The sequence below is a fragment of the Abrus precatorius genome, unplaced genomic scaffold (genome assembly GCF_003935025.1).
Source record: "Abrus precatorius isolate BTA unplaced genomic scaffold, Abrus_2018 Scaffold8, whole genome shotgun sequence".
NCBI classification, from domain to species: Eukaryota; Viridiplantae; Streptophyta; class Magnoliopsida; order Fabales; family Fabaceae; genus Abrus; species Abrus precatorius.
The window spans coordinates 28913528-28929636 of record NW_020874428.1 but is presented as its reverse complement, the minus strand read 5'-3'; the positions used below and the strand labels follow the sequence as shown (position 1 = coordinate 28929636).

The 16109-nt window shown below is 33.4% G+C and overlaps 2 protein-coding genes across 2 annotated transcripts; one reads left to right on the top strand and one right to left on the bottom strand.

Annotated features, from left to right (window-relative positions):
- Positions 1–651: 651 nt before the first annotated feature.
- Positions 652–5083, top strand: LOC113847680 (serine/threonine-protein kinase HT1). Its single transcript, XM_027476918.1, has 3 exons — positions 652–1595; positions 2217–2672; positions 4758–5083. Exons 1-3 carry the CDS (start codon positions 1176–1178, stop codon positions 5004–5006), a joined length of 1125 nt encoding a protein of 374 aa, XP_027332719.1. The 5' UTR covers positions 652–1175; the 3' UTR covers positions 5007–5083.
- Positions 5084–12430: 7347 nt separating this feature from the next.
- LOC113847113 lies at positions 12431–13210 on the bottom strand. Its single transcript, XM_027475993.1, has one exon. The coding sequence runs from the start codon at positions 13185–13187 to the stop codon at positions 12555–12557; it is 633 nt and encodes a 210-aa protein (XP_027331794.1). The 5' UTR covers positions 13188–13210; the 3' UTR covers positions 12431–12554.
- Positions 13211–16109: the final 2899 nt, after the last annotated feature.

The window sequence follows — 16109 nt, the reverse complement described above, 5'->3', positions numbered from 1 at the left end:
CATGTGCTTGGATTGGAATATAAGCTTAGATGATCCACAATTGAAATGCTTAAAGAACATATTGTTGCCCCGATCACGTTGTTATCTTTGATTTAGTGCTCTATTGATTATCGTAGATAGAATAAAGGGACCTCACATAAAACGTCTACCAATACTAACATAGTGCATCCAAATCCGTCAATAAGGTACTACACCTTCTGTACCTTTCAGTACCTCTCCAAAGGGAACTTCATTTTCTCAGCAGAAGCAAAGATAAACAATCACTTGCACGTTGATCAAACGGTTCTTGACTTGTCCCTTGTGTTCTCTTCTTTTTTATCTTTTAGTAACGTTACGTGACACATGTATTGTAGGACTTTTTTTGGTCCCAACATTGTGGTGCTACAGTTTAAGGATGGGATATGGGATATGACATATCCCAAAGTCTAAGAAAACTGCAAATTGCAAATTGTTGGATCAACAAATCGCAAAGCTCAAAACTACCAAGCTTTGCACTGTGCCCACTTCAACGTTGATGATGTGATGATGCATGCAAGAAAAGAAACCCAAACAGAAGCAAGGTAGCTCAATTAAATTAAATTGAGCTAAAAGTCTCTCTCTCTCTCTCTCTCTCTCTCTCTCTCTCTCGCTATAATCTCTCAACTTTTGAACCAAAGCTCTCACGAGACACCCCTGAAGCTTCTGCCTTTGAATTCATCTTTATGCTGCTACACGACCTAATCCTCCTCATCCGTCCTATTAGGAGAAACCGTGAAAACTGCATCTTCTCTTCTCTTTCTCGTTAGAATTTTCATTTTCATGGAACTTCCCTGCATTTCGTTCCAAATTCTTAAACAATGAAACCCTCTCCGTTTCTTTCTGTGTCTCTAATTTCTACTTGTAAAATTTTTCACCCTTTACGACTTTGATAAACCAAAAGTGTAGATGTGACATGAAAAACCGTGTTCTGCTTCCATAGCATATCTTTCTTTTCCTTTCATTTCGTACAAGCTAAAAGGGTCCTCTTTGAATCCATAAATGAGTCATTTTGAAGCGTATTCTTCTTCATTTTTTGTTGGAGCCTATGTTTGGGAATCGGTTCATGCAGTTGCTGAAATCGGTTCACACGTTCAGAAGAAAATCTCCTTTTGACAGTCTGTTTTGAGAAGCAAGCATCAGTGCAAAACTTTGTTTCAATGGCGGGTTCATGTTTCCATGCGCTTCGTTTGAGGAGGTTCAAGAGCAAACCTTTGCCTGAACCTTCTTCTTCTTCCAAGACCCGGTTGGATTCTGACTTAGAGAACATGGAAAGAAGAAGATTTGATAGCTTGGAATCATGGTCCATGATATTGGACTCTGAGAATGTGGAAACATGGGAAGCTTCAAAGGAAGATCAAGAAGAATGGACCGCTGATCTTTCCCAACTTTTCATTGGTAACAAGTTTGCATCTGGGGCTCATAGTAGAATTTACCGTGGAATTTACAAGCAGAGAGCCGTTGCTGTGAAAATGGTGAGAATTCCAACTCAGAACGAGGAGAGAAGAGCCTTGCTAGAGCAGCAATTCAAGTCTGAAGTGGCTTTGCTTTCACGTCTCTTTCATCCTAACATAGTGCAGGTAATTCACCTCTTAATTACATTGAATTCAAGTGTGAACAAATTCCTGTGCAGGTTTCCTATGTCAACTTCTTTGTCCCCATGGTTTTTGTTTGTTTAGCTTTATGGCTTTTGTTTCTGTCGGTTTTTTAATTCAACTGTTTTTAGTTCTAAATTGTAATATCCCTTTCCTTGTTTTATAGTTTGCTGTTCTTTTGGTATTTCTTTTTTATATAAATATCCATCGCCACTTAAATGCCACTTTAGTGAGAAAAAGAAAAACAAAAGAGGTCTTTTCATGAAAGATTTCTAAAATCTAAATAATAAATTGCCTTAATAGCAAAGGGAAAACAGTGCATGGACACCCTCCTTGGATGTATTGATCCTGTTAGAGTGTTCATAAATCAGAATTGATAACAAAACACCAACTTACTCTAAAAACAATTATTTCCTTTTGTGGTGTTTGTAGGGGATACAACGTGTAGTACTATGATTCATATTTGTCCGCAATCTTGAATACACTTGCAAGTACAAACTAACATCTATGTGTGGTCATACTCATCAATGACTTTATGTGTAACTGCAGGGGTCAGGGGTGTGTGTAATTCCTTGGCCTGATGTTTAAATGACACTTAATTTACAGTTTATTGCAGCTTGTAAAAAACCGCCAGTGTACTGTATCATAACAGAATACATGTCACAAGGAACACTGAGGATGTATCTGAACAAGAAAGAGCCGTACTCTCTATCGATAGAAACTATACTAAGGTTAGCTCTTGACATATCAAGGGGTATGGAATACCTTCATTCACAAGGTGTGATTCACAGAGACCTCAAGTCAAATAACTTGCTTCTCAATGATGATATGAGGGTTAAGGTGGCAGACTTTGGAACGTCATGTCTTGAAACACGGTGTCGCGAGACCAAAGGAAACATGGGAACTTATCGTTGGATGGCACCAGAGATGATTAAGGAAAAGCCTTATACTCGTAAAGTTGATGTCTACAGTTTTGGAATTGTTCTTTGGGAACTCACTACTGCTCTACTTCCTTTCCAAGGAATGACCCCTGTGCAAGCTGCTTTTGCTGTTGCTGAGAAGGTTAGATACCTCTATATCTATAAATTTTATGCTATGTCACGTTTATTATGATAAATGCTTTTAGATAGAATACGGCATCCCCATCACTCATAGAGGAATCTTTCTAAAACATACTGTATCCTTAACTTGTTTTTTTTATTTAGTCCTTCTAAAAATTGTAAACTTTTCATTTGATCTATTGGAACTTGTTGCATTTAGACAAATTGATAATTAAGCTAAAATTGTACAACGAGAAAAAAAAACATTCATAGATGAATTATTTAATAAGACAAATATTTTATGAGGAGCTTGTTTGCAAAGAAAATAGAAATGGGGGAATAAAGGAAAAAGAAAATCGTCAATTTTTATACACTAAATTAAGTCATTAAAATTTTATATAACCTGCTCTAACCAAGATGCAAGAGCTCCATAGCAGATAGTTATTATAACATTGAGATATTGAAAATTCTTAAAATATATCTAATGGTAAAATAACTAAGCCCATCCTATTATGCAGTTTGAATCTCTTCTAATCTCACAAACCTTGATTTAGTGTGGTACCATGGAAGTTGAACTACGAATCTTCTTAACTCCTCATTCCTCACCTGTTTAGCCCCTTAACAATCTCTAAGGCAGAGTCACGTATATATCCTTAATATTTAGTAATTAAACCCACAATTTGGTTACCTATTTAAGGGTTTTTCAGCAAAGCATAGGTGGACAAGCCTTGACTTCCATTTAATTCAAATAAGGTGAGAATTACTTTGATCTCTGTCATACTAAACTTCTCTTATAGGGAAGAAACTCTGGAAGCCATGTCCTTATGTTGTTTAAGATATACAATGAGGCAACACATATTTTTAATGAGGGGAAGGATACTGTTCAGCTTTGTAAAATCCATAACCCATGACCGCCACACCAATAGATTTTTATGCAATTATTGGATATCTTGGAATCTGCTCTTACGTACTCAGCCAACAACATGTCACTCAAGGGATCTAGATAGTAATGCTAATCTTAGTGTTTTATTGAATAATTATTATGCTAAGGTAGTTAGGTACTGATTTGCCTTCCTTCAATTGGGTCAATGCAATCTCTTTAATTTTAGAACCATACGTACCTTTGCTCAGTTTGGGAATTAAGGTTTCGGGCTTTAGTTTTCTTCTTTTTAGCCCCAACAACAATATACAGCGGAAACTTGAATGTTTACCCAAAAAATTGCAGACTTGTTACGGTGACTACTAGCGTAAGGTGACCAAACAAAAGTATAATTGCTACATCAATAGATTTGTTAAGATTATTTGTTACCACTTTAAATTTAAAGGTTTTCTTTGTTCTTTGCATTTTTGTGTAGAACAAAAACTTACTGTAGAAGAAAATAGACTATTTACCACAAACTCTGTATGGCGAAAGATGCATTCACAGGCATAAATGTAATTCCTGTGATGGAACAAAAATAACCATGAATTGCTATTCAACTTCATTTTGGTTATTCATTTGAACTAAAAATAAGCACTTGGAGTGATTATTTTCCTCGTAATAATAACATTTACACCCCCTTCAAAAGTTGGTAAATGTAGGTCTTCCGTCCTGGATTCCATGCACAACAAATTATCAAAAGGCAAGGTAAATTACACAAAAAATAAACATATGAAATTATTTGTAGTTTCATGTATCATCCGGATGTCTAAAACTTGAGAAAATTGTAGCATTCCAAGCATGGAAATTTGGAACTATTTGACCCCTGTAAACTAACTAAACATGAGGAATGGTACTATTGAATTTTGATTAGTATTGTGGCAAGTAGGAACTATATGCATAAGGGTTTGACTTGGACAAGCCTTTGTAGATTATAGGCCCATTTAGCCCATAAAGAGTTGGTCACATGTGACCCAATCATATTAACTGTTAGTTTGGGAGACCCAAAACAGGGATATAAATATGCGTCCGTGGGTCTTGGAGGACTCAATAATGGGAAAGAAGCACGGGTGGATGGGCCTTGGAAGTCCTTCTTCCTTTACTAGAAATATTTAATGTACCTCATTACTTAATTAAACATAAAGTTGGTATTATTATTTGACTTAATATAAGTATTATTTTGAGCAGAACGAAAGGCCTCCATTTCCAGCTAGTTGTCAGCCAGCACTTGCCCATCTCATAAAGCGTTGTTGGTCAGCAAACCCTTCGAAGAGGCCAGATTTCAGTGATATTGTGTGTACTCTTGAGAAGTACGATGAGTGTGTTAAAGAGGGCCTACCTCTCACTCATCATTCAGCCCTTGTCAGCAAAAACGTCATTATTCAACGCTTAAAAGGCTGCGTCTCGATGACCTCTTCCATACCTGTACAGGCTTGACTCCCCTTAAGGTAATGCTTTGCTGCTGTCTTCCACATTCAAGCCCATATTAACTTCTATATCTCTCTTCTTTCTCTCTCTCTCTCTCTCTCTCTCTCTATATATATATATATATATATCTATATCTATATATATAGTTTACACATGCTTCATGTTCTTTCAACTGTATTATGTACCTGTACCTTTTTTAGTTGTGTCAAAGGGATAGTTATTTCATTAAGAAAATAATAAAGACCAGATACAACTCAATAATGTCTTCATTTCCGAATATTCAGAAGTCTAGTGCAGAGTTATAGAGCGGAATTAATTAATCAATTAATTAATTAAAGGCCACGTGACTATATTCATATATGCTATGTTGGGGATGCAAAATAACTATGCCTTTTATAGCCGTAATCTGAAGCTCATCATCCACCAACTACCAAAAGCTAACCAAATTCAGCAACAGCATCCATTCACCAAACAACATGAGAGCAAAGTACTACTGCATTAACACATTGGTAACTATTACATTCCACCCACCACGAACGTTGACATTAGTCTTATAACTACGCTATTGTTGGAACCTTTCCTCGATATTTTATCCCTCTTCTTGTCTTAGAAGTTAATTTCCACCTTAAATAAACACCCTGCTAGCTTAACCATTGAAAAAAAAACTTGCAAAGTAACTCGTAAGTGTCAGTTAGCCAAAATAGTAAATTTCTTTGGTGGCAGTTACTCGGATAAATGATTAAAATTTTCCTTCAATAGAGTTAGGTAAGATTACGAAGTGCGAACTTTAAATGCATAAATAGACTGTGAAAATGACACACAATATTGTAGAATTTGGGGCAGCCCACTTGATATTTTTGTGTTAAGAACTTGAGATATATTCGCTTGGAGTCATAAGTCTTGTACCTGTTATTTGTAATTGTGATTTCATGTATAAGTAGTGTCACTCATGAGCTGCTACTACAGATGCACGCTTTGCTTTACTTTTCTTGTTGCCCTTATGTTCACTTTCTTTGTGGTTGGGCTTCTTACTTATTCTGTGTACATAAAAGGAGAAAAAAAAATGCTGTTTGCTGTTGGTGATGGTGGGACACATGAATCTAGAAAATCTGTGCCGCAGAATATTAAAAGTGGCTTGGCAATAGCAAACATGAGAAAAAGTAAAATAGTTATTGATCATTTGGTTGTTGAGATTGATATTAGCGTTTATAGTATCTGCACAAACATATATGCTCATTGTTATCCAGTGTGCAAGCATCTTTCAGCTATGGTTTCTTATTAAGTCATAATTCACCCTATATCAATAATACCCATCTTCTAAAAGGAGAATATTAATTCACTGCCGATGTTAGGTTGGCTCATTGAGTGACACATTTAATTTTATATATGAAAAAGGGTAACTTTTCAAATTAGATATATATACTTATATACTTTTTATTTTTATGAAATCATATTCATTAAAAGTTAAAATATTAAAGAATAAAAATAATTAAAAAAGGTTTGGATTGAGTAGTGAAGTTTGATCGGATCCAACGTATGCATACCTGGTAGTTAGCTCGATTAAATTAAATTTGACATAAATCAACTTATTGTGACCTATCAAACCGATTTAATCTTATTACTTTTAGTTGAATCAAATTGGTCGGTTTAGTCCATCTAAATTCTTAGAAATTACGACTTTTTAGTTGTGTTTTGCAATGGCCAAAAGAATGATAATTTTATTATTATGCATAAACTCATATCATGAAAAAATGATTAAAAATTGAATTTTTTTATTTAAGTGATTAAATTTGTTTTCTTATTTAATTTGATTTTAATTTATTAAAATATGAAACTAACTATTTCGCTAGATAAAAGCTTCCATGATTATTGTATTATTTCGTATGATACATGGCTTTATTGACGCAATACAACAAGTGAGAACTGAGAAAACATGGCAGACTCATTAGTACCTAACTCCACTACTTGTCGTCCTTTTTCTCGTTATCCACTTATCATCATTCAGAAAATGAGAAAAAAAAAATCGTATATCACTGACACTGTACATATATCAAACCTGCGGATAATGGCCCTAATTATCTTTGATTGGTTAACACGCGGGATTGCCACTGTGTTTATCCTTAGCATTTTGGGAAAAATATTTACAGAACAGTTTTTGAAATATATATACAATAATTAATAGCATAATTATTAAAACAACTTTATCTCAACTTTAGATAAATATAAATGGTTTATACCATCTTGCTCCATCTGAATTTTTGGTATCTAAGTGCGCGGTTTTTATTTTTATTTTTTTTTAAATTTACAACAAAAAGGAGGCAGTGTTTCTAAATGAATATTGTTATAACTTTCCAATATATCTTTGTATTTATTTTCAAAATACTTTACGAAAATGTGATTTAAATTTGTCCTGGTACTTGAGGTCGGAATTAAGCTATAAAGCTGATGGTATTTTGAAATTTGATTTTATGGGATGGAAAAATTGGAGATCATAGTAAGATGGAGCGAGATTACAAGTTTAACTATGGAAGATAATGCCGTGGATAGTCTAGAGATAGATGAATTTTTTTTTTCCTTTTTGTCAGAATTTTTCACATAACAGGGTTATCTAAAAAGAAATAAACACGATACCTTCTACATACATGGTTTCATAAAATAAAATAAGAATAAAAACCGTTTGTTTAATGTTGTATATTTAATCTCTTCTGGCATGATCCTATCAGACGAGAAATTTAATTACTATGAATTCATATCCTTAATGACTAAGCAGAAGACTAATTAAAGAAGATACCGACCAAGTCCAAAATGGAGGGACGGTTAGACTTGGAAAGGGTTATTAATTTTGAAGTCAGCGTCACAATCACACGCATATACCGTGAGAGTGTAAAGATTAGCGATTGAAAATTCATAAAAACGATAACTATAGATGACAACAAAAGCTCAAAGTATTATTTGGAAAACAACACAGATATGCACCATACACCATCAATTAAAGGCAAAGTTATCAAATTCTGGCAATGAACCGGCCACCTAAGAGTTTAGTCAACTTGTCTCACTTAGAGAGTTTGAAGCGCTCATATTAATTTTTTTAAAAATGTACTTAATCTCCTTCACTTTTTAATAATTTTAAGAGTATAAAAATAATTAATACATTAAGAATACAATTTTATTTTTTATAATTAAATAATAATAATAATAACTAATTAAATATTAATTAACATTATCTTAATTAATCAATTACTAAGAAGAGGCTTAGGATAGGAATCAATAACATACATGCGGTTCTAGGGAAACGTGTACGGTGATAGGTTGTGTTGATGAGAAAAGATTGACGGTGTAAGAGGGTGAGACATTAGGGTAGAAATGTCTGGTGGGGTTTGAGAGTTGTCCCCTCTTTTGTGTATCAATTAATTATTTATTGGCCGAACGCAAAGCATGGAGATGCGCATTCCAAAGATGCTCTAGCAGGGCGTGTCAATTAATTAACATTAATATGTATCACACTCCCCCCAAGTATTCGCAAGTCCTTCTGATGCATGGAAACAATCATGATCACAAAAGTCTTCAAAACATTAACTGTTTAAATTTACCTTTACTTCATTTGCTACTACTTTGAAGTTTTGAACATATCTATCTATTATTGTCATCTCTTACTATTTTTTAACAGAAAAATTATAAGTAATTATATTTTAATAAAATACAGCAATATTAACTGTATATTCTTTGAATTTTTTTAAAATTCTATTTTCTATTAGACAGCCCTTTATCTTAGTCTCATTAAATGATGTCCTCTCTTCTTTAATGAGATCAGCATAAAATTGATGATAAAGTATAAATAAATGTGTTGTTATTTTTAAAAAAAAGATAATTCTTCAGTTAGACATGGTTTACTATGGGCATTCAAGGTAAATATACACACTCTCATTCATTTTGAAGATCAATTCATTTTAGAAAATAAAAATCCAATCACTCGAATCATTATTTGACAGATCTAAAACTGTGGAGGCCATGATATAATGTAAATGTATTTAACTTCACATTTTTTTAATATTATATAATGATTTGAGCACTTTAAAAAACATTACTTACATTAAAATTTCTCCAAATTTGTCCATTTTTTTCTCTGAAGAAGACAATTTAATGAACTTTTAACTTGTCTGTAGTCGATATTTGCAATGCGTTTCGTTTATCTCTGCGTGTTTTCTCAATATATTTTGGTAGCCCATCGGCATCTAGAATTTGACTTAAATTTCACTTCTCCAAGCGGAATCCACCCTAAGAATAAATAAATATCTGACTGGTATTATATTTAGTGCCTTCACCTTTTATTATTAATATATTATCATTATAGATAGCGCAATAATTTAAACGACAACAAAACTTTCTTATTTGGCAAGGAAGTTCAATGATAGACGGATGTACATTTAGTTTTTTGCAAGAGTTTCTCATATATACAAGTGACTGGGGGATATATTTAGGTAGGAACTAAAGTAACTTTAAGGTACTGTAGCACAAGAGTTTAGGTGATCTCTACTTTTTTTATCATCCAAATTTTAAATTTGTGTAACATCACGTGCATTTCATTTGAAATTGAAGAGCTTCAAACATAATTATTCCTGGAAAGAGGTATATTTTAGTGAAGTAATTGAGAATTATATAGTAGGGTTGATGCCATTTCTCTATTCAGAACTCTAAGAAGTTAAATTTATAAATCATTCAATATTATTAATCTATGTAACTATGGCGCAAGGATAACACAATACTTAGTCTACACATGAAACGCTACACAAAGTGAGACATCTTCATCCTCAAGCTACAACCGGCTCTAGCAACCTATTTAGTGTATGTTTAGTTTCATATTTACTAATGATAAATTTATATTTAATACTATTTGTTGTAATTTTTTAATTAAATTCATGTTTTTGAGATTTCAACGTGAATTCATTCAAACACACACTATCGTGAGTCCAGAAATGTTTGAATCAATGCTTAAGTTGCCACCGTTGTAGCTGAGGTGCACTGCACTAAACTACTACCATCAAGGAACCCTGCAAAGGTACAGCCTTTTTTTTTTCCTTAAAATTTTAGACGACCCTCTTTGAGTTCGAATTTGCGTACGTTTTACGCAAGACCATAACCTTACATAGAGAAATAGACATATAGTAATTGAATAAAAACATTTTGAGAAAATAAAATGAAAATTTAAGGAAAAGGATAATTTATCAATTTTGAGTAAATTTAATTCATTTCAAATGAAAAAATATTTAAAAAACTAAGAATATTTCTAACAGGATAAATTGGATTGGACTAAAGTACAATTTCAAAACAAAAAGAAGAAAATAGTAATTTAAACATTTTTAAGAGGGTAATTTGTTAAAATTTAAAAAGTGTACGAGCAACGATGAAGCATGTAAATAGTTAGTAATTACAACTAAAAAGAAACGTCGGATGCTTATTAGTTGAAATAATTTTATCTGTATTTTTATTCGTTTAAAATTTCGTTAGGATTAGTTATTTAAACTCAACTTAATTTGACTAAAACTCAATGATGTAGGAGACAAAATTGGGTTAAATCAATTTATTGACATAATATATTGATTTTAATATTATAAAAAAATGATTCCACAAGTTTAGTGCAATAAATAAAAATACAAGTTGCAGAATGCATGACGAATGCCCCCTCATTAAATTGTGACATACAATGTAATAAACAATCACTGTATAATAGTCTCTTGGACAACTAATCCATTCACTACAACCACAGTGAAAAGGCAACCCTTTGAACATGCATAAATCTACTTAATTAAATGATGAAACAAAGAATATTAAACATTTATTAACTTATTTAGCACATAGCAAATATACTATGCACACTTGGATGTTTGGTTTGAGACACTGGATTGAATAAATGGGTCATGGAGAACAACGAAGAATAAATTTGGACTTGAGTGGAGTGGGAAGAGAAAGAGGAAGTGAGAGGGGGGCCTTTCCATGCCCCTCTTGCTTTAATCGAAGCATTTGCTTTCGCCGACCTCGTTCTTCGTGACACCTACCCGTCCCCATCACATTTTAAATTTTTCAGCCCATTTCAGTATTAAAATTAAAATACATGTTTACCAATTTTATTTAACCTTTAATTATTTTCCGATAGTACCCTTCATCTTCAACATAATAGAATCGCACGGTGCAACAGCCACACGGCAGTTTTCGGAATAGAGTTCCAACCAATCTGTGAGTTTCGTGATCACCGGTACTGCAACGTTGACGAAATCGCCCCGCTGCCCAATTGTTTCCAAGCCACAGAAGCGCGGTGGTGGTTTTAAATCTCAGTCTCGGGCCATTCCCCGTTTCCACCACGAATCCACGTCGTGTCAAAGCCTTACCAACACATGTTTCCCTCAGACTTCCCTACTATGATAAAATAGCACTATTAATTTACTACCACGCCGTAGATTAAAGAAAGTATAAAACTTTAGATAAACATACCCATCATTTATCACTTATATTAAAAATATAACAAAATAAAATAAAATCCTACGTTATTCTCTTAAAAAAAAAGGTTTCCAATTTGCTTTTTGAAGAGTTAAGAGAGCTAATATTTTATCTTTCCCCAATTTTAATAGTATTTTTGTCAATAAGAATAATTACCATAGAATAACAGCATAAAATAACGATTCAATCATTAAATTTAATAAAAATTATATCGCGCTCATGTTTTTTTTAACACTACTTGTTCAAATTAATGGAAAATATTTGTTACGACAAAAAATATAATATATAACTTTTCTCTCTTAACTATTTAATAAACCCAATCTTAAGACCGAAGGCATATACAAAGAATGAGTTTTCTTCCATGAGGATTGAAGAGTAGATGAAGTTAAATTTTGCTCTTCTAAAATTCGTATTCGGCAAACCAATTGGCATAACTTAGAAAATAGCAATAATCCCTTACCCTTTCCAAAGGCTTCCGTAACTTTGCATTAACAAAACGTTGGAGATAAGAGAAATGGTTATGAGTTTGATAGGAAATGAATCATAAACAATCAGGCCCACCATTTGGAAGCGAAAAGAAGAAGACACTAATCTGGGCTTTAATTTCCTAGACATCTTTAGTGTATTCCGTTATGTTTCCTAAAATCAAATCAAGCCATCTATAACCCTACAAGATTTGAAGTCGTTCAGCAAACTGCATTCAATATGGGTAGAATGTTCTGAAATTTGCAAAGAAACAACTTACTAATCGAGAGACCATCCAAACCAACATGAACTAATCTCGGACGAAATTCATTAGGCTAGAATACGAAACAGGATTTTCGTTTTGCTTCCATAGATTAAATATAAAAGAAGAGTGGGTTTGTGTGTGTATGATTTGATTGTGGTTATGACAAAACTAACTTCATAAAACCCAAAAACCAAACTGCCATTCCTTTTTATACATTGCAGAGAAGTGATTACTGATTAATGTACAAAATGAAAAAAAAAGAAAGAAATTGGTTTATAAATAAAAAAAGAAAGAAAGGGGAAGGATTAAACCCACCTTTTCTCTTGCAAAATCATTCACTGACCCCAACCACCCCAAATCCTTTCTCCAATGAAACTCACAAACCTTCTCACTGACCCTTTCTCCTCATCTTCAACCCCATCACCGCTTTCACCAACTTCAGCGTCACCACCACCCCCACTAATACTACTCTCTCCCACCGATTCCGACTCAGGAGACGCCGAAGCCACGAACTCCAAGCGATTCGACTCAGAGGGTTTGTTGTTGGAGGCTCTCTTGTTTCTCTTCTCCTTCCTGGTCTTGTTACCCTTTTTTGTGTTCTGAGACAACGAGTCTTCGAAGGCGTCGATGATTTCGTGTATGAGTTGGTGGTTGGGAGAGGAGTTCCATCGGGCCCAGTAACTCATGTAGCAACGGAAGCAGCTGCAGTTGAAGAGAGGAGGGTGATCGCCGTCGACGATAGCTTTGGGGTACCGGCGAGGGTTGTTGCCGGAGGAGGAGCATGAGATAAGATAGGCGAGAACTTCCTTGTCTTGAGGGGAGAGAGCGAGGGTGAGGGTGAGGATGGCGGCGGGGAGGAAGGAGAGGTGGTCGGAGATGGATGGCTGTGGCGGTGGCGGTGGCGGTGGCGGCAGCGGCGACAGCGACGGCGAAGGGTGAACGGTTCCTTTGCGGTAGAGCTTCTTCATGGTTCTTCAAAAGACGGAGAACAACTAAAAGTTTAGACTTTGAAGGCTTGATGCCCTTTTATTGTAATTATTCTGATTCTCCGTTGTGAGAGATAGAGAGAGAATATGAATATGAATATGTGACGTACATTTGGGGGGGTGTTCCTGTGCGATGCGGCACTCGCTACGACCCAAGCGTTTACGTATCTGGGTTTCTGATTCGTGCAGTGTTGGGTCCCTCGCCTCTGATTTGTCCCTGTCTTCGCTTCGACCTTTGTGGGGTTTCATGTCAAGCACCTTCTTACACACACACTCTCTCTCATTGTTATTGTTGTTATTATCGTCTGCAACTACCCCCGAGTACATACTTTGATTAGGGTTTTCTTCTTCTTCCCTTGCCCTTCATATTTCATAATATTATTATGCATATGGCTGTGAGATTCTTGCGATTTATTTTTTTATTCATATATTATGACTTACAACTATTTATTCTTTTAATTATTTATGTTTAATTTAATCAAAATTAAATCATTCTTACTTTGATATATTTTCAAAATATACGTCACATTATTTTTGTAATATGTATTAACAAAGTAAGTTTTAAATTATTATGATTTTATAAACACAATGCATATCATTAAAAACCCTGAATTTTTTTTTATTTTGATTCTTACAAAATATATTTATTTTTAAATAATCTTTATCATTACATATTAAGAAATTATTATGCATCACTTTACCTCGTAATAATAATATTTAATGTATCATAAAACGCATGTCACCTTGTCTTTAAATGAAGATAGGAATTTACCTTTAAATTATTAAAATTTAAAAGCATCAAAATAAAACAAAATTAAGGAAAAGTAATAGTATACTTTTGAAAATTGTTTCATATAAATTGTCTGTATTTTTTTAATATGAATATAATAGCTGTGAGATTCTTGAAAAATTATATTAATAATCTTTCTTCTTGAGTTAATGGCAACAAAATATTACGCTTTATTTATTGAATTGATGTTTGCATAGATACACGCAAATTTTATTCTTGAAAATTTGTTATTTCAATGTAAAAAGGAATTTAAATTGAACGCACTAATTATTCTTAAATTATATCAATAATAATAATAATAATTTTTAGTATTTAATATAAAAATTATATTTTTAATTGTTTTAATTATTTAACATTATAAAAAAACTTTACATTAAAAATGCGCTAAAATTAAATTATATATTAAAAAAAATCTTACGCATTTTAAAAATGCCGCAAGACTTTAATTAGCACAGAATATCTTTGAAGTTGACGAATATCATACAATATGCATGAAAACTTTAACGGTTATATTAAAGTATATGTAAGAATGTATATTAAGAAATTAATAAATAATAGTATTGTATTAAAAATCTTCGTATTTAATGTTAACATTATATTAAATCTTATAATAGTATGTAATTTTTAATTAAAAAAACATTATATATGATTTTTTACTATGTTTTTATGAACACACGTTAAAAAATTAAAATTATAAAAAGCAAAAAATTTTAGATAAATTGATTGATAGATATATGAGTTAACATACTGTCGTATCTATATCCATGGCTATTAAATTCAATAAGTTTTTTACCCATAAAAAAGTCTCAATAAGAAACGTAATTATAAAAGCAATAAAAACAAACATTAAATTACTTGACGTGAGTTAGAAGTTACAATTCAAGCGGAAAAAAAGAGGGTTTTTTTAAAGATTATTGATTGCATTTAACCTATTATATGATTGACGTGTAATGCAAAAGCAACTGGCATGTAATATGACCAATTTGATCGATTAATTTAACTCGCATTTAATAAAAATCATAGTTTTTAAAAAGTAATGTCGGGATTTTAAGTCTACCAAACAATTCTGGCTACGTGTGGTGAACTCAAACCGTCAAATTTAGAAGTTTGTGGTTATTAGCAAATTCAAGATAAGTGAGATTTTGCTTCCTCTTAATTATCGGTGGGGGGGTGGTAAACATGATTGATTGCACAAGTCCGTAACCCCAATCAAACTATTATTAACCACACTGGGTCTTGTGAGGGAGACAGCGACTCATATAAATTCTATAACCTACGTGGAAGGTACAAAACGGTGGCGCCAATGTGATAAAAAGGCATAGGATGCTTGCAACATTATTGCCATAAGATACACTTCTGACATTAAAAATTTATGTGCTTGATATGTGTCAGGTACTTCATCTGTCTTCATCATCCTAAAGAGTGAGCCCCCGCCCAAACCATCTATTGGCTACAGATAGTCTTGAAATCCAATTGCTGTTGGCCGAACTAAACTAAAGAAAAGACGGCAACTGAAGATAACAAAAAACTCACAACAGAGGGAAGTATTCGTGATAAATAAAGGTGGCCGCAAGAAAACGAAATTTAGGTTTTGCATGCTCAACTCACCAATGGTTAGATAATCTATCCTCTATGCAACTAGTATTGGCTTAAAGGAGATTGAGTTCCAAGTGGTTTTAAAATATTAGTTTGCTCATAGAGCGATAAGCTTCTCAGTTCAGGGACTTGATAGTTTGGTCCAAGTGTCCAACTAATAACGATATAATGGGTATATGAATCGACCCCACCAGAAAGAGGCAGCAGAAAATATGCTGCATAAATATAGATGTTGCTCAAGAAAAAAACTATGCAGCGAGTATACATTATATGCTCTCCATGTGGGGCTGTTTCCGTAGTTCAAAAAGGAAATAGGCACCGGGGAACCGCATCACTGACTTTTTTACTATTTTTACAACATCGCATTTCATTTTTTTCTGGTGAATTTGGGCGAATTATTCACCGTCACACTCACCCCTCTAAAGTCAGAAAAGTTCCAACTGCCAACATTTACGCTAAATTTCAACTCAGATTATCTGTCCCAATCATGACCAATGATCATTTTTACCCATGTTTTC